Source organism: Xenopus laevis, chromosome 9_10L (assembly GCF_017654675.1).
Source record: "Xenopus laevis strain J_2021 chromosome 9_10L, Xenopus_laevis_v10.1, whole genome shotgun sequence".
NCBI lineage: Eukaryota > Metazoa > Chordata > Amphibia > Anura > Pipidae > Xenopus > Xenopus laevis.
Window position 1 is genome coordinate 123,006,902 of NC_054387.1, and position 19,728 is coordinate 123,026,629.

Below are 19,728 nucleotides of genomic sequence, written 5' to 3' on the forward strand. Positions count from 1 at the left end.
ACTGAAATCCATTTCTCAAAAGAGCAAACAGATTTTTTTATATTCAATTTTGAAATTCGACATGGGGCTAGACATTTTGTCAATTTCCCAGCTGCCCCAAGTCATGTGACTTGTGCTCTGATAAACTTCAATCACTCTTTACTGCTGTACTGCAATTTGGAGTGATATCACCCCCTGCCTTTCCCCCCCCAGCAGCCAAACAAATGAACAATGGGAAGGTAACCAGATAGCAGCTCCCTAACACAAGATAACAGCTCCCTGGTAGATCTAAGAACAACACTCAATAGTAAAAACCCATGTCCCACTGAGACACATTCAGTTACATTGAGAAGGAAAAACAGCAGCCTGCCAAAAAGCATTTCTCTCCTAAAGTGCAGGCACAAGTCACATGACCAGGGGCAGCTGGGAAATTGACAAAATGTCTAGCCCCATGTCAGATTTCAAAATTGAATATAAAAAAATCTGTTTGCCCTTTTGAGAAATGGATTTCAGTGCAGAATTCTGCTGGAGTAGCACTATTAACTGATGCATTTTGAAAAAAACATGTTTTCCGATGACAGGATCCCTTTAAAGTATACTACTGAAATCACTGCCAAATACGTAGACAATGAATATGTAATGATTGCAAATATTTCCACAGTAAACTGATCTGGTGCACTCTGGGTAGAAGTGGGATGGCGCTATTCAGATGCAAACGTATTTGTATGTTTCTTTGGATCTTAATTGAATTTCCCTTGTTGCCTGTATTCTCTTGAATTCCCAACTCTAAGTACAGGTATGGGACCTCTTATCCAGAATGCTTAGGAGTTGGGGTTTTCCAGATAACGGAACTTTCCGTAATTTGGATCTTCATACCTTAAGTCTACTAAAAAATGATGTAAACATTAAATAAACCCAATAGGCTGGTTTTGCCACCAATAAGGATTAATTATATCTTAGACGGCATCAAGTACAAGGTACTGTTTTATTATTACAGAGAAAATTTTAATTTTAATTATTTGGATAAAATAGAGTCTATGGGAGACGGCCTTTCCATGCTTTCTGGATAACGTATCCCATACCTGTACTAGAAAATGAAAGGATGCCCCACTCTCACACCCAGGAGAGATATCCCAACTATTAAGCAAAGGTTGGTTATGTTTAGAGTTTCCACTGATCCCCTTAAGCTTGGTTCACTAGAGAAGCCAAAAACAACCAATTGCAACTTTTTAATGGAACATCTACTCAAGTGCTCACCTAAAGAATGTTCCTACTTCAAACTGGACATACAAAATTGGCCAGACCAGTTACAGAGGGTGTATGGGGCCTAACGACAGCCTGTATAACCATTGGCTAGATATCTATCTGGCATCATGTCAGGCAAGAACTGTGATTGGCCTGTTGATGTGGTCATCTCCTGCATAGGCCTCCATTAATAGAAACAACTCAAGTATGGCCGAGAGTCCGCTCTTCTGATGATCTCAGCAAACATGATGAACATTCTTGAGGATGAGTCTGGCCATTAAGGAAGACCAAGGAGAATACATGGAGGTACTGTACCATCATGTGAAAGAAGAGGTAGTAGAAGGGGGAAGAACACAAACAGGCTTATTATCCTGAAAACCTTGCCCAGGTCAGTTGGGTCTGGGTACCTTGCTCTGCCCCCAAACTCAACATCACCATAGCAACACCCAAGGGGGAAGGGGTGCCGCTGTCCAATACTGGGGACTACAAGGTTGCAAGAGCTTTGTTTTATCGATTAGAATAACATCAGGGATCTTTTTAAAGGGATACTAACACAATCAGTATCATTTTGATACAGATATAGGACCTTCATACCTTAAGTCCACTAGAAAATCATGTAAACAATAAATAAACCCAATAGGCTGGTTCTGCTTCCAATAAGGATTAATTATAGGGATCACATACAAGGTACTGTTTTATTATTGCAGAGAAACAGGAATTCATTTTTAAGAATTTGGATGATTTGGCTAAAATGGAGTAATTTGGAGCTTTCTGGATAACGGATGCCATACCTGTATATGTATAAGTGACATCACAATCACACACAGCGTTACACCCACATTCTATTTAAGTCAGATCACACCAAGGACAAGTGCCTATCTGATATAATAACATAATTGCTGACCTGTGCCAAATCCCTTCTACTTGTTCAGCAACAATTTCAATCACAAGGCAACTGGTTAAGCACGTGCGCTACACACGGTCTTATGGGAAAGCCTGAGCTTATTCTCTGTTTTGGGAACAACTTTACTACATCACAAAAGTACAGGGATAAGCAGCTCCCAGTTATGCAACAATTTTAGACCTGCCGGCAGCATAGGGGCACAGCCATCATATTGTTTGTGTTCCGCGAATGTTGTCTACGCCCCGCCAAGTGGTCTACTCCCCGCCCAAGTGGTCTATGCCCCGCCCAAGTCATCTACGCTCCACCCATTTCCCCACACTCCCATTCCAACATTAGTCTGTTCACACAGCCTACTCCTGATGGGTTTTTATAGGCCCCATAAATTGTTGGTCAAAAATTTGGATCACCCCATTTTGGCCTACCACAGGTGGGGGGGCGGTCTTTGCATTTATGCCCAGCATAATCTACAATTATACATTCCAAATAACCGGCTATATATTCTAGGGATGCAACGAATCCAGGATTCGGTTCGGGATTCGGCCTTTTTCAGCAGGATTCGGCCGAATCCTTCTGCCCCGCCGAACCCTAATTTATATATGCAAATTAGAGGCGGGGAGGGAAATCGCGTGACTTTTCGTCACAAAACAAGGAAGTAAAAAATGTTTCCCCTTCCCACCCTTAATTTACATATGCAAATTAGGGTTCGGATTCAGTTCGTTATTCGGCCGAATCCTTCGCCAAGGATTCGGGGGTTCGGCCGAATCCAAAATAGTGGATTCGGTGCATCCCTAATATATTCCCAAAAATGAGGCTCCTCCACCCATGCGCACATATAATAAGGTATAACTGAGCAAGTGAGGGCAAAGTATTCCAAGTTATGAGAGTCACTATGAATAAACTTGTTTTCCAAACATCAAATATTTCCAAACTTGCTCACAGGAGTAACTTTGAAATTGTAATTTAAAGGAGCGGTTTACCTTTAAGTTAACTTTTAATATGTGATCGAATGGCCAATTCTAAACAACTTTTCAATTGGTCTGTATTTTTTTTCATTATAGTTTTTCTTAATTATTTGCCACATTCTTAATCTTTCCAACCCTCAAATAGGGGTCAGCGACCTCACCAAAAAAACAAAAAAAAAATACAACAAATGCTCTGTAAAGCAAAAGATTTACTGTTGCTGCTACTTTTTATTATTCGTTTTTCTTTTCAGGTCCTGTCCTATTCCAGTCTCTTTTTCAAATCAATGCATGGTTGCTAGGGTACTTTGGTTGGTAGCAACCAGATTTCTGAATTTACAAACTGGAGAACAACTGAATAAAAAGCTAAATAACGCAATGTATGGTTGCTAGGGTTATTGGGACCCTAGCAACCAGATTGCTGGAATTGCAAACTGAAGAGCTGCTGAAAAAAAAAGCTGAATAACTCAATGTATGGTTGTTAGGGTAACGTGGGCCCTAGCAACCAGATTGCTGAAATAAAAATCTAAATAACTCAAAAACCACAAACAATAGAAAATGAATTGGGAATTGTAGTCCACCAGGTATTTGAGAGCCAGTGATTGACATAAGGACAGTGAATTCATTCTAGATTTTGAGACTTTCTGTTTCGGGGTGTTGCCCTCCAGCCGATGTGAACTCAGGGAGCTGTTTGATGCCAATACACCCCAATACTGAACGAGATTCCATACACTTTGCTAAAGCAGCGCTCCTAATATTGCATCAGATCCTTCATACGGATACAGGTATGGGATTCCTTTGTCCGGAAATCTGTTATCCAGAAAGCTCTGAATTACAGGAAGGCCATCTGGAGATCCAAATTACAGGAAGATCCCTTATCCAGAATTCCCAAGTCAAGCATTCTGAATGTACTGGGACTTGTACACACAGCCGACATAAATATCTGTGGCCACTGCATTTTATATTTCGTGAAATAACAGAAAATCCTAGATTTTTTCCTTTGTTTTGCTTATGAAAAAGCCTAATACAATGGCTAAATAAATGCTCCCAGAGGGGAGAAAGTAATAACATACAGAATGGATAAGAAATCCGCAAGTCTTCGACTGCAATTCCCACTACCTCGACAGCCCGAGGGCTGAATCTTATCCAGGGATTATTATTTCCCTTTATTTATATAGTGTTTCAATATCCTGCAGAGCTTTAGAGAAAATATACATCGGTCCCTGCCCCAGTGGAGCTTACAATCTAAGGTCTGTCTCACATGCACTATACTCTGTTTTATCAAGAGCTGGCAGGAGTCACACCCATACACATACAGTAGAGGCAAAAAAAAAATTTAAATAAAATAAAATGACTTAAGTTTCTATACTTTCAGCTGGATGTGAAGCTGGATACATATTCAGCATAATAAAGTACAGTTTATTTATGTGGAGGAGAATAAATGCACTCCATAAGAAACCACCAAATTCTACCCTCAATAAAATTAAACAAAAAAATAAATAAATAAAAAATAAAAAAAAGTAAAATAGGATGAAATAAAAAAAATAAAATAAAAATTTCTTATATATTGTTACAAAATTAAATAAATAAATGAACAATTCTCACCTGGGTAGCATACAGTCAGCCACATAAGTTGCAAGAGCTGCCCACCAAATTCACACACATCGAAGCTTAGCATCTCCGTCTTGCTCCTGAGCATAATCCAAGTTCCCAGGAAAAAAATATTTAAAAAAAACAAACAAAAAAAAAAAAACCCAGAAAAACTACCCCCAAAATATTTTTGTTTTTGTTATGGACCCTGAATGAATGGGATGGGTCAAGAGAGGGGTTTAGGGGGAAAAAAAATTGTTAAAGGGCCATGGGAAGCAGTGGATCTACTCCAGCAATGTTTTTTTTTCTCTCCTTCTGGAAGGGATACCTGGGCACAGAGAGAGAGAGCCAGGAGAAGACGTAATGGGAAAACTGGATAGACGCTATTGATTCGCTAGCCCCCCCCCCCATTATCCACACACAGACCCCCCCCCTCCTCCTCTCTGGATCTCCTCCCTTTTGCACTGAAAGCCTCCACCAGCCTCTATCAATTCAGCCGACTGCAATGATCTCATCATTTTGGCTCCTGCAGCACACGCTCCCCGGAATACCAACAGCCCCAATGCAGAGGCAGCAGCGCATGCCACCAATTCAGCTGTGCAATTGCGTGTGTGTGTCCCCTACGGGGCAGAATACAGTCAGACTATAATGTAGTATACACACGGGCAATTGGGGTCGGCAAAACAGGAAGGCCACGCCTCTCGTTCAACCCTGGAAACCCCTGCAGGATCGGTGTGTAACCAGACACAAAAGGCTTCTGTTACACCAAAACTCACATTATAAAGGGGAATGCCATCCAAGACGAAATTCTGAGCAACTTTTTCCCCAACATTATAAAGGGGAATGCCATCCAAGACGAAATTCTGAGCAACTTTTTCCCCAATATTGCTCATTATGAAATAAAACAAGTCGGTGGTTTTATAGTATGGGATCAGTTATCCGCAAGCCCGTTATCCATAAAGCTCTGAATTACAGGAAACGTTGGATGTATAAGAAAACCGTTTTATTAGCCAAAAAAGGTTACATAATTAAATCATTCGCCCTACGCGTTTCGACCGTGAATCGGTCATCATCACGGGCACAAAAGGCAAAAAATAGAATAATCAAATCATTTGCCCTATGCGTTTCGACCGTGAAGCGGTCTTCATCAGCGGAACCAATGGAAAGAAATAGTCAGTTTTCCTTTTGTGCCCCTGATGAAGACACTTTCACGGTCAAAACGCGTAGGGCAAATTATTTCATTATTCAATTTTTTTTAGGGATGCACCAAATCCAGGATTCGGTTCGGGATTCGGCCTTTCAACGGATTCGGATTCAAGCTGAATCCTTTTGCCCGGCTGAACCGAATCCAATTTTGCATATGCAAATAAGGGGGGGAATCACGTAACTTTTTATCACAAAACAAGTAAGTAAAAAATGTTTCCCCTTCCCACACCTAATTTGCATATGCTGTTGCATATGCTGTACTGTTTTGCCTATAAGTCTTCCAAACAATAGCATCAACATTAATTAAACCCAATAGGATTGTTTTGCCTCCAATAAAGAGGCAAAACAATCCTATTGGGTTTAATTAACGAGGCTGAAGTACGGGAAGGCCATCTCCCACAGACTGCATTTTATCCAAATATAGGCATGGGACCCGTTATCTAGAAGGCTCGGGACCCGTTATCTAGAAGGCTCGGGACCCCTTATCTAGAAGGCTCGGGACCCCTTATCTAGAAGGCTCGGGACCCCTTATCTAGAAGGCTCGGGACCCCTTATGTAGAAGGCTCGGGACCCCTTATCTAGAAGGCTTGGGACCCCTTATCTAGAAGGCTTGGGACCTGGGGTTTTCAGGTTAACAAAGCTTTCCATTAACTGGATCTCCATAATTTAAGACTACCAACAAATAATGTAAACATTAATAAAAACCCAATTATCTAGTTTTGACTTCAATAAAGATGAATTATTTTCTTAGTTGGGATCCAGTAAAATGGACGGTTTTCTCATTACAGAGAAAAAGGAAATCCTTTTTAAAAAATTTGAACTACTTGATTAAAATGGAGTCTATGGGAGACGGCCTTCCCGTAATTCAATTCAAATTTTAAAGAATGATTTCCTTTTTTCTCTCTGTAATGAGAAAACAATCCATTTTACTGGATCCCAACTAAGATATAATTAATTCTTATTGGAAGCAACACAATCCTATTGGGTTTATTTCATTTTTAAATGATTCTGTGGTAGACTTGAGGTATGAAGATCCAAATTACAGAAAGATCCGTTTTCCGGAAAACACAGAGCATTCTGGATAACAGGTCCCACACCTGTAATATTATTAATGAACGTACATTGGAAAGTTGCTTAGAAGAACACTTGTACCTTTTGGACGGAGAACCAACCCTTTTAAGATCTCCGCCAAGAAAAAAAAGGGAGTGGCCCTTCACTATAAGATCTTCCGCCACATCATGCCAACCACACCTGGAGACATGGACTTTGTACATTGTGTTTACTAGACTCAGATTGTTCAGTCAAGGAGTAGGATTTGTGCATTTTCATAAATGCCATGCCCAGAACCCGTTATATTAGAATTTACTGTATGCCTAGTCCTGACACTGCTGCATTAATATTAGGTACATGCATAGGATCTGTTATCTGGATACCGGTTATCCAGAAAGCTCTGAATTACGGGAAGATCATAACTAGGGATGCAACAAGGGATTCGGACAAACCCCCGAATCCTTTGTGAAATATTTGGCCGAATAGCGAACTAAATTTGCATATGCAAATTAGGGGTGCGAAGGGGACAACATTTTTTTACTTCCTTGTTTTGTGACAAAGTCACAATTTCCCTCCCCGTCCCTAATTTGCATATGCAAATTAGGATTTGTTCAACCAGACAGAAGGATTCGGCCCAATCCTGCTGAAAAAGGCCGAATCCAGAACCAAATCCTGGATTCTGTGCATCCCTAATCATAATCCATTTTAACCAAATAATTGAAGATTCCCCTTTCGCTCTATTTTCCTATTTTATACAGTGGAACCCCACTTATCCGTACCCACATTGTATGTATTCCCAGATATGATATAGTTTTCTTATGGTCTGGGGCATGTAGGTCACATTTTTTGCTTCCATCATTTTATATTTTTCAGCATTTTTGGCGGCCCAGGGAAAACGTAAAATCAGGGTTCCGCAGTATGATGAACGCACTACATCAGCCTAAAGGTTTAGAATCTCTATAGTAGTAATGAATCAACGTCATGCACAGGAGCTCCCCATCTTGGATTTTGTAAGGAGTGTCAGCGGCACTGCACATGCTCAGTGGGCTCTGGGCAGCTGTTAAGACGCTAAGCTTAGGGCTCGTCGCAAATCATCAATTTCCATTTAATCAAACAATTGGCTAACTGGTTTGAGTGGATCTCAGCAAGTTTGAGCTCCTCACTTTTCATGGGGCAAACGGCCAGAGACAGAATGCTAGATAAATTGATAAAGAAAAAAGCTAGAAATGAGTGTTAACCATAAAGGGAAAAAAAAATCATCTTGACCTTTGATAAATAGACCCTTTAGTAGAAAACGGATTCAGGGACAAGCTGAATGCAATTTTTTCATTAAAGCGGACCGGTCACCCAGACATAAAAAGCTGTATAATAAATGTCCTTTTCAAATTAAACATGAAATCCGAATTATTATTTTTATTTAAGCGTTCATTGCTGTTGTAAAAAATCTCAGCTGCCAATCAAATATTGCCTGCCCCTCCTCTATGCCTTAGGCAATTACTTTCACTTTCCATTCAGCACTTCCTAAATGTCACTGCTCTCCCCACATTCCCCCAGTTCTATTAACCATTTAATTGTGTAACCAGGGCATGGGGATGGACATCAGGTCCCCCATTCTGGTGCACAAACAAGATTCTGAGATGATACAAGTCTTGTCTTAATAACAGTGTCCACAATATGGCTGCTGCCTGCTTGTTATAATTATGAATTCCCAGACTGAAGGAAACAAGATTCAAATACTTTATACAGTGTAATTAAAGTTCATTTTGCTTGACTAACACGATAAAATAGGATTTGGAATTATTTTTTTTGGGTGACGGGTCTCCTTTAAAGAAGACTTTTTAACCCATTCTCACTGACTTCAGAAGCAAGTAAACACTTTCTGCCCACAGGACTTGATCTACTTTCCAAAGCCCAGTCAAGGAGTACTGTAACATTATTGTAGCTTTAGAACTGTACATGTGAAATAGTCTGGATAAGGTGTCAATTGACCCCTCCAAGCCCGGCCCATTAACTCATATTACTATAAGAAGGTCTAAGCGCTATTATGTTCAACATAACACGGAATTTCTTTGATGAGAACAAAATAGTTCTTTATAGAACAAGCCGGTTTTCTAGGTCAGTCTAATCCTTTTCGGTGTTGCTTTCTCTTGTTTCTCAGCTGAATCGCCCAAGTAAAGGCAGGGTAAGAAGCCAGTGCAGTCAGTAAAAAAACGGACTCTAAACCCTGAATGCAGTCACGCCCATTGTGAACTTCACATTCATTGTGACGTCATTGCTATGCACACTAGCTCTTACAATTTCCATTAATTCAAAAGGTGCCTTTTCAGGCAATTACTCTACTGTTGGCACTCTGGCAGCCATTGATATTTAAACGCCTCTTGATGGGAGGGAGCAGTTTTAGCCATACGAGGCTCCAAAAACAGAGCAAAAAACCCAGAGTAGCATAGGTATCAACAAGAAACTCCTGCTCCCTCTGGTGATGTCAGAGAGGGTGGGTTGGGCTCAACTTTGCAAGTAAGGACATCATACTGGGTCAGGTTGGTTTTGGGTTGGAAGAAGGTGGGTTACGGCCAGACACCAACCACTTTTTGTCGATCGCCGAATCACTAGTACCAAGAACAATTCTGCAGGACCGTCTGAGGGTACTGGGGTTCTGTGCTCATACCCCAGTGAAGTCAATAGGTAGTAGATCAGCTGCACTAATTCTTGCAGAACCGCAACTCACAGTGTTCCTTTAAAAAGGTCAACTCAAAGGATTCTGGGATCTGTAGTTCTGCAAGACCTGGAAGGCCCATTAAACTTATTATAGGAGTATAAAATCATCACCAAGAATACAACGTGTCCCAAATGCAAAGCAGAATCTGCCAGCATGGTTAAAGTAAACCTACTTCAGGATAACTTTGATATACTGTACAGGTATGGGATCCATTATCCGGAAAACAGTTATCCAGAAAGTTCCAAATTATGTAAAGGCTGTCTCCCATAAACAAAATACTCAAAATTATTTCCTTTTTATTCATAGTAATAAAACAGTAGCTTGTGCTTGATCCAAACCAAGATATAATTGATCCTTATTGGAAGCAAAACCAGCCTATTGGGTTTATTTAATGTTTAAATAATTTTCTAATAGACAAGGTATGAAGATCCAAATTAAAGAAAGATCCGTTATCCGGAAAACCTCAGGTCCCGTGCTTTCTGGATAACAGGTCCCATACCTGTACTATTCTTTTAAATGGACAGCTACAATGAGAGGGGTTATGAAAGGGGTTAAAATCAAGTTCTGCAATTGTGGCTTATTATTGCCATTTCATTTCCATTCAAATAGGCTTTGGCCATTTGGGCCAAAAGTAATCAGAAATAATATATACAACCAGCTCTGACAAATAGCAGCTGTCCTCCTGTTAGATACAGAAAAGAATAAGAATAATCAGCCCCTAGATGGCACCATACTTCAGCTCTTTACACATAAACTCTTGAAACATAAATGGTTAACATGGCTTCACGATATTTATCAATAGTAAAATTAATTTTGACGAATTAATAGGATTTTATCCAAAAGCTGATAAAACTTCAAATTGAGATGACAGAAAATAAAAATATGAATAAACACATGGTCTTTAGTGATGTCATAAGAAACAAAGAGCGCTGTGTGATGTCACATGACCCATTGATACATCACTTTAGTGGGTTGTGGGCAGACCAAGCAATGCCCCCTATTCCTCCTCCTGCCATTGCATATTTACTGCCACTTACCCCATTCCGACCACTATGGTAGCATCCGATAGGAGCAGGCTAAGCACAGGAATATAAGTAATAATGGCCTTCCGGGTAGGGATCAGGTTGGCTTGGGCCACGGGTAAAGTGCAAAGAAAACTGTTCTATTCGCATTCAGGTAATTCGTTGCAATTACAGTAATAAATATGCAAATGACAAACCACCGAAGCTGAAACCTCATCTGTAACAATGAAGAATCCACTGCAGCAATTGGATTCCTGAATTAATAAGCCTCTTTTTTAGCCATCCACGATAGAACATTAATTAAAAAGTATTACCATAAAATACATTTGATGGAAATTAAACCATTTATGAGATGAAAAGACACTGTTTCTAGGGAAAAACTGACTTCAGGGAGCAGCCAAGGAATTATTAGGGATTGTAATTAAATCACTTTTTTGATGATTCAGCTTGATTTTTGAACTCCTGTGTATTGAGGCATTTTCCAACATTGCACATATTGGGGGCAGGGGTTTACAATAAAATGACATGTTTTTTATGACATTAAAATCACCAGGTGGGGGGGTTAAAGACAGAGACACACAGTCAGATTCGGGGAGATTAGTTGCCCAGCGACAAATCTCTTCTTCGGGGCGACTAATCTCCCCTAACTGCCTTTCCAGCCAACTACAATGTAAATCACTGGCCGGATGCCACTCAGAGTGCTTCGTTTTCCGAAGTCGCCCGAAGTTGCCTCACGAGGAAACTTTGGGGCGACTTCAGAAAATGAAGCGCTCGGAGAATGTAAATCACCGGCGGGAAGGCAGTTTGGGGAGATTATTCGCCCTGAAGAAGAAGAGATTTGTTGCAACGAATGTCTCTGCCCTATGGAGAATGAGGGTCAAGGGGGGGATGTAGGAATTAAAACAAAGGGCTGACTTATTGGCTAAGGAAGGTGAAGGATGGGTCACGGATGATGGAAAGGGACAACTTTGGATGGAAAATAGAGGGACCAGGGGGAAGGACAAGGAAGAGGGTCAAAATGTAAAGAAGAGCCAAACTGAGTGGTGGAGAAACTCAAAGGTCCAACTAATGCAATGGGTTCAGGAGGACCATACTATGGGGGGATATGATAAAACCTAATGGAATGGCAGAAAGAGAAGAAAAGTAACGTCCAAATCTTCAGAAGAAGAGTGAGCCAAGGAGGGGCAAGGAGAAAAAAGTAAAGTGGGGTGGAACAGGAAAGACCAAGCGGAAAAATATCGGTAAGAACCAAGAGAATAAGAAAAGGAAAAGAAAGACCAAGGGCTTGATGGGTGAGGGATTTAGCAGGAGTAGAGAGTACAGACGTTTCTAAGTGAAGAACAGATGAGGGGTAGGGATGTTATTCTAAAAGTTACTCAATTTCTGTTGAAAACAATAACTGCTGCATCTCTGCATGGCTTCACGCCAAATGCACAATGACCGTAGATGAAAAGCATTTTAATCAAGTAATAATTGAGAAACTCAGGTAAAAGAGTCCCCTGGTTTTACTACAGATAAAAAGTCTTATCGGGGCTATAAATTTCCTCAGCATTACAAGTAGGGTTGCCATTACAAGGGGTAGGGAATGGGCAGGTTGATGACGTTAGGGGCAGGGAAATGGGCGGGTCACATGACTTGGGGCAGCTGGGAAATTGACAATATGTCTAGCCCCATGTCAGATTTCAAATTTGAATATAAAAAAATCTGTTTGCTCTTTTGAGAAATGGATTTCAGTGCAGAATTCTGCCCGAGCAGCACTATTTAACTGATTCATTTTGAAAAAATTTTTTTTCCCCATGACAGTATCCCTCTAGCAGTGAAAAGTTTAAGGGTAGTGGCAGACGGGGAGATTAGTCACCCATCGATAAATCTTCTCTGGGCGACTAATCTCCCCAAAATGCCTTCCTGCAGGTAAGAACATGAATAGCCGGCGGGATGGCATACAAATCACTTTGGATTTCTGAAGTCGTCCGAAGTTTCCTCGAGAGGCAACTTCGGGTGACTTTGGAAATGTATGCCATCCTGCCGACAATTTGTATTCTTGCCAACGGGAAGATTTGGGGCGATTAGTCGGCCGAAGTAGGGAATATTTATTGCTAGGCGACTAATCTCCCCGTCTGCCACCACCCTAAGGGAGGGGAGGAGAAGATAGCCACTCACAAATTTACTGGCAGTTACATTGTGTGTAAATTAGTAATACCGGCCCTAGCTGGTGATTTACCGGCTAAGCCGGTCGAATACCGCCCGGTTGGCAACTGCAACTCCAAGAGACAATTCAACAATCTAACAGAATTCCTGGGATGGGACTTTGTAACCCCAGGCTACTTTGGAAAGCAGTAGTGGCAATTCACGGCACTGCCAGTGTCCAGGGAAGAGTAGATTAAAGCTGGCCATAGCCGTTAAGATTTTTCTCTCCCGAACGACCAATTCTTGTGTGATCTGACAAATCCGTCAAATTATCAGGTTAGTGGGAATCGAATGATCGTGCATCTAGCGATTTTTCGTCCGACATCAGTCCCAGTGAAATCTATCTATTGTCCAATTGTTTGCAGGGCCAAGCAGGCAGCGACCCTCAGTTTTCCTGGCTTCAACTAGACAACATCGCTTGAAGTGGTCTTTTTAGTTGATGGACAAATTGTATATTTAACCGATCGTTTCAAGATAAGCTTGATCTTACGATAAAGCAAAGATCTTTTAAAAATCCTAACGTTTATGGCCGGCTTTACTGCTTGCGACATGTGCCCCATGTCTCCTGTCCAGGCTAATGCAATGCGGCCAGTAAATTCTCAGTTTAAGCAAAACTTGAAGTTCCGAGTTCCTCCTACAACTTGGAGTTCCTCCTTTCACTATCAGTGATGTAGATTATAACTCAACGGCTGGATTCAGCACTTTTCTTCCTCTTTCCCTATCATGTTTCGACAATGGAGGAGCCCGAAAGAAAAAAGCAGAGGCCCAGACTGTGGGTTCTGGCAAATGCCAGAGAGGCTGCTGTAAGGTCCCATAGACAGTCACTATATAGTGGGCTGGTGGAGGACTATTTGGGCCTCTGTGTACTTGGAAAGCCAGGGCCTATTTTGATTTCCAGTCCAGACCTGGACAAAAGCATTTGCTCCCACTCATGTGTTGTGGCATAAGGAAACGGAAAACCATTCAAAAATTTCTATGGCAACAATCCACAGTTCCCATGTTTCCAAGTCACAAGCAACTTTCTGAAAAATGTCCGCACTGTGCAAAATGTGCACAAGCCAATTCATTGTGAAGTTGCGTGAAGGCTGACGCATGATCATTAGCAATGTGATTAGACATGGTCGACCAGTCAGGAACCACCACAAGCCTTGATAGACACACAGACAGGGCACCATGCAAAGGACTGACATCTAGTGACCCAAGTTTCCTAGTATGGCATTATGCTTATGAATGGAAGATTCTTACAGAGATGGTCAGTGTTTTTATATTTAAATAAGACACACCGTGTCACCTCAGACCTGCAATGCTGCCAGCCAGCGAGTAAACATATACGCAGGAGCCGGGGAGCAGACTAATGAAATGCCTATCAAATCCCTGCACATTTGGAATAGTGTCAATAAAGGTAAGGATACATGCTAAGATTCGGGGAGATTTAGTCGACCGGCGACAAATCGTCTCTTCTTCGGGCGACTAATTTCCCTCAAAAGCCTTCCCGATTGCTAGAATGTAAATCGCCGGCGGAATGGCACTCAGAGCGCTACATTCTCCAAAGTTTCTTTGTGAGGCAACTTCGAGAGACTTCAGAAAACAGTGTTCTGAGTGCCATCCCGCCGTCGATTTACATTCTAGCCGGCGGGAAGGTTTTTCAGGGAGATTAGTCGATCGAAGAAAAGGCAATTTGTCGATGGCGAATAAATCTCCCCGAATCTTAGTATGTGCCTTTATCCTAAGTGTAAAACTGCAACGAGACATAATGGTCGCCCTCATTCTGCGTGAGCAGTCAAAATGGCTGCAATGCTTAAATGTGGTTGATTACCTTAAGGCTCGGACCACCATTGTCTATCTTCTCATTCTAATGGCAGAAACACACGCTGCTATTTCGGGAGATTAGTCACCCAGCGACAAATCGCTTCATCTTCGGGTGACTGATCTCCCCAAAAAGCCTAACTGCCGGCTAGAATCTAAATCGCCAGTGGGATGGCACTTGGATCACTTCCTAGTGAGGCAACTTCGGAAAACGAAGCATTCAAAGTGCCACCCCGCCGGCGATTTACCTTCTAGCCGTCGAGAAGGCAATTTGGGGAGATTAGTTGCCTGAAGAAGACTCTCGATTTGTTGCTGGCCGACTAATCTCCCGAAATAGCAGTTTGTATCTCTGCCTTCAAATGCTTTGCCTTGAATTCCAACCTTAGTTGACACTACAGAAATTCCCCTCATCGGCTGCAAGGTATCCATGACATTTGCATTGTTTGGGAAATGAAAACATGAAAACAAAGCCGCTTCAGCAGCCAATAAAGCCTATCAGTGACAAACATGGCTGCATAAATAACTCCCTGCAAACACTTGGCTTTATTGTGCACAATATGCCCCAGCGTGGCTATTCGTAATGGAACTTCTGTTCATTTTTGTGGATTTTTCAGCAAAATAGAAAACAAACCAAAGAGAAAGATTTCAGAACTCCAACAGTTTCCAAAAACAACGTGTAAAGGGGGAAAAAAATAGTTATCTTGAAACTGGTCCACAATTTTTTTTTTATAGTTTTTGAATTATTTGCCTTCTTCTTCTTTTGACTTTGCCAGGCTTTCAAATTGGGGTCACCGACCCATCTAAAAAAATAAAAGCTCTGTGACGCTTCAAATTTAAAGTTATTGCTACTTTTTATTAATCATCGTTCTTTTATAGACCTCTCCTATTAATATACCAGTCTCTTATTCAAACTAGTGCATTGTTGCAAAATTGGGGGGGGGAGGTATACAAGTAAATTACTAATCATTTAGGGCTCCACTAGTAAATAATCCTCCAGAAACATTAAAAACTAGTTTCAAAAAGAAAAAACAAAACACAAATAGTAAAGGTAAATGGCCCGTTATCCAGAATGCTCTAGACCTTGGGTTTTCTCTATAAGGGGATCTTTCCGTAATTTGGATCTTCATACCTTAAGCCTATTAAAATATCATTTAAACATTAAAAAATATCCAATAGGCTGGTTTCGCCTCCAATAAGGATCAATTATATCTTAGTTAGGATCAAGTACAAGCTACTGTTTTATTATTACAGGGGAAAAGGAAATAATTTTTACACATTTGAATTATTTAATTAAAATGGGACATGGCCTTCCCGTAATTCACATCTTTCTGTATAACGACCCATACCTGCATTTGCTCCTAAAACAGAAACGTATTTTTTTTTTCAAAGTGCATGTAAATCAAACCAATTATACAGTTTGTATGAGTAAAATTAGTGCAGTGAAAGACCAGAATTCTCTCTTCCCCCCCCCACAATGTAGCAAGGGAAGAACTGAATTCTTTAAACATTTGTAAGCTTGCTCAGTTTAATCCCGGGGTTACGAACCTTAATTCCAAAGCAATATACAGTGAAACCAAAAAAAATGTGACCCCGGTTGGCTCCAGTAGCTGCTGTTCACAATGATGAAACACAGAGGCCAAGCAGAAAAGTAAATGGAATTACTAGGGGGCACATTTACTATGGGTCGAATATCGAGGGTTAATTAACCCTCGATATTCGACCATCGAAGTTAAATATCGAAGTCGAAGGATTTACCGATTCGAAGGATTTTAATCCATCGATCGAACGATTTTCCTTCGATCAGAAACTGGGGACCTTCCCCATAGGCTAACATCGGTGCTCGGTAGGTTTTAGGTGGCGAAGTAGGTGGTCGAAGTTTTTTTTAAAGAGACAGTACTTCGACTATCGAATGGTCGAACGTTTTTTAGTTCGAATCGTTCGAGTCGAAGTAGCCAATTCGATGGTCGAAGTTATTCTAATCCTTCAATCGAGCTAAGTAAATGTGCCCCTAGGTGTCATTTTTGAATTAGAGGGACCTAGCTGCCCATAAAGCGAACGATAATTTTTTCAAAAAGCAATATACGTTTCCATTGCTTCATATGACCACTAGACCAATTAAGGAAGAGAGGGGACACTAGGTAATACAGGTAATACATGTAGAGTGCACCTAAAGGACACTGACATGACATTTCAGTTCAGTGCTCCAATCCGCAAAAACTGCCGCCTTAAGCAATGGCCGCCGCCCCACCTCATTCGATCACACAACCATATTGGGAATGGTGGCAACCATATTTAGTTTGGCATTGCTTTACTATTTTTCAGTAGTCCTTTACATTGATTTTAGTGTATGTAACACAACTGGTGTGTATTTTGCTTCCTGTACCATGCCTATAAAAGCAGCCGAAGTGGTAGCTGAATATAGAATATTTCAGGGAAAGACTTCTGCTGAAGCCTGTCCTGTTGTGCACATCTGGTTAAAGGGAGTAGGGGCGTTAGAGTCCTGCCACGGGTTGGGTACCCGCAAAAACTTGAGGTACCCTGCGGGTTGCAGGTAGAAGTTCTGGGTGTGGGTATAGATGCGTGTCGGCAGTTCTGCCGGTCTTCCCAATAGCGATTTTCAGATAACTCCTACTTCCGATGATGTCACTTCCGGTTACAATGACAGCTCTTCCTGTGTTACTCCTTTTTTTCTGATCACGCCTACTTCCGATGAGATCACTTCTGGTTTACAATGACAGAACTTGCTGATTCTTGATGGTCAGCGGGTCGCAGGTCTGGATAAGGTACTTGCGGGTCGAGTAGCGGGTAAGAATGCGGGTACTGGTTCTATGTCTATATATCTATGGTATATATATATATATATATTTTTTTATTTTATTTTTTTATTTATTTGGGGGAGCCGGCACTCTCGTCACTAGGTTCAACTTGCCTGGGTGCAGTCAAAATTTTTAAATAATTATTCAGTAAAGGTCCGCACTCTCAGGACTTAAAAATTAGATAATGTTTTATTAACAAAAGACTATATATTTCCTCTTAAAGTTAAAAACTTCGAAACATTCCCCCTATGGGCTATTTTAAGATTAATTTCTGCTCCATACATCAGGCAGTGTTAGGACAAAAATAAAAAACATGCACACTTGCACATAATATTCCTTCTATACATAACTATGGAAACTGAAATGACAGCAGCCCTAGTTCATTTGCACAATTTGCATTTTGGGGTGTCTACATGTAACATAGTAGCTGAGGTTGAGGAAAGACTCATGGCCATTAAGTTTAGACTTTGTTTTCTAAGTGAAACTGCCTAGGTGATCCACTTGAAGGAAATCCCATCTAAAGCCAGTTTGCCTCAGAGGGGGAAATAATACTTTCCTGACTCCAAGAGGCAATCTGACCAGTCCTTGGATCAGCTTCTTGTAATCTCTGTGGACGCCATTGTGTCTGCCAAAAAGACATACTGGTGAATAAATAATCAGAGAGCTTATTATATGGTCCACTTGTATATTTATACAGTTAGCACGTCCCTTCTCCTTTGTAAAATATCCCAACTTGGCCAACTATTCCTCACTACCGAGACCTCAGATATAGAAATAGGAGTTGCCATATTGTTTGTTTAATGCTTTAAAGAAAAGTGAAAAGAAATGTTGCTTATGAAAGGGTGAATCTTCACTTACATACTTTATTTTAATATAATACACAGAAATTACATCGCTAAGCTACAATTATAAACAATGACATCACTAAGCACCATTTAGAAGGATATAATTAAGAGGATATTAATGACTTGTGTATATGTATGTGTATATATATATAGAGAGAGAGAGAGAGAGAGAGAGAGAGAGAGAGAGAGAGAGAGAGAGAGAGAGAGAGAGAGAGAGAGAGAGAGAGAGAGAGAGAGAGAGAGAGAGAGAGAGAGAGAGAGAGAGAGAGAGAGAGAGAGAGAGAGAGATATAGATATAGATATAGATATATATATATATACCGGTATATATATATATATATATATATATATATATATATACACAGTGGTGTGAAAAACTATTTGCCCCCTTCCTGATTTCTTATTCTTTTGCATGTTTGTCACACTTAAATGTTTCTGCTCATCAAAAACCGTTAACTATTAGTCAAAGATAACATAATTGAACACAAAATGCAGTTTTTAAATGAAGGTTTACGTTATTAAGGGAGAAAAAAAACTCCAAATCTACATGGGCCTGTGTGAAAAAGTGATTGCCCCCCTTGTTAAAAAATAACTTAACTGTGGTTTATCACACCTGAGTTCAATTTCAAAGGTTATAAAGCCATTTCTAAAGCTTTGGGACTCCAGCGAACCACAGTGAGAGCCATTATCCACAAATGGCAAAAACATGGAACAGTGGTGAACCTTCCCAGGAGTGGCCGGCCGACCAAAATTACCCCAAGAGCGCAGAGACAACTCATCCGAGAGGCCACAAAAGAGCCCAGGACAACATCTAAAGAACTGCAGGCCTCACTTGCCTCAATTAAGGTCAGTGTTCACGACTCCACCATAAGAAAGAGACATTGGCAAAAACGGCCTGCATGGCACATTTCCAAGGCGCAAACCACTTTTAAGCAAAAAGAACATTAAGGCTCGTCTCAATTTTGCTAAAAAACATCTCAATGATTGCCAAGACTTTTGGGAAAATACCTTGTGGAGCGACGAGACAAAAGTTGAACTTTTTGGAAGGTGCGCGTCCCGTTACATCTGGCGTAAAAGTAACACAGCATTTCAGAAAAAGATCATCATACCAACAGTAAAATATGGTGGTGGTAGTGTGATGGTCTGGGCTTGTTTTGCTGCTTCAGGACCTGGAAGACTTGCTGTGATAGATGGAACCATGAATTCTACTGTCTACCAAAAAATCCTGAAGGAGAATGTCCGGCCATCTGTTCGTCAACTCAAGCTGAAGCGATCTTGGGTGCTGCAGCAGGACAATGACCCAAAACACACCAGCAAATCCACCTCTGAATGGCTGAAGAAAAACAAAATGAAGACTTTGGAGTGGCCTAGTCAAAGTCCTGACCTGAATCCTATTGAGATGT

At 40.9% G+C, this 19,728-nt stretch overlaps 1 protein-coding gene across 3 annotated transcripts in view; it reads right to left on the reverse strand.

Moving 5' to 3' along the window:
- Positions 1-19,728, reverse strand: part of arhgdig.L (Rho GDP dissociation inhibitor (GDI) gamma L homeolog) — a 55,180-nt gene that overhangs the window by 22,120 nt on the left and 13,332 nt on the right. The window contains exon 1 of one of the 3 annotated variants that reach the window (XM_018234038.2): positions 4,693-5,048. Within the exon in view, the coding sequence (XP_018089527.1) occupies positions 4,693-4,786 (94 nt within the window). The 5' untranslated portion in view covers positions 4,787-5,048. 3 annotated transcript variants of the gene reach the window in all.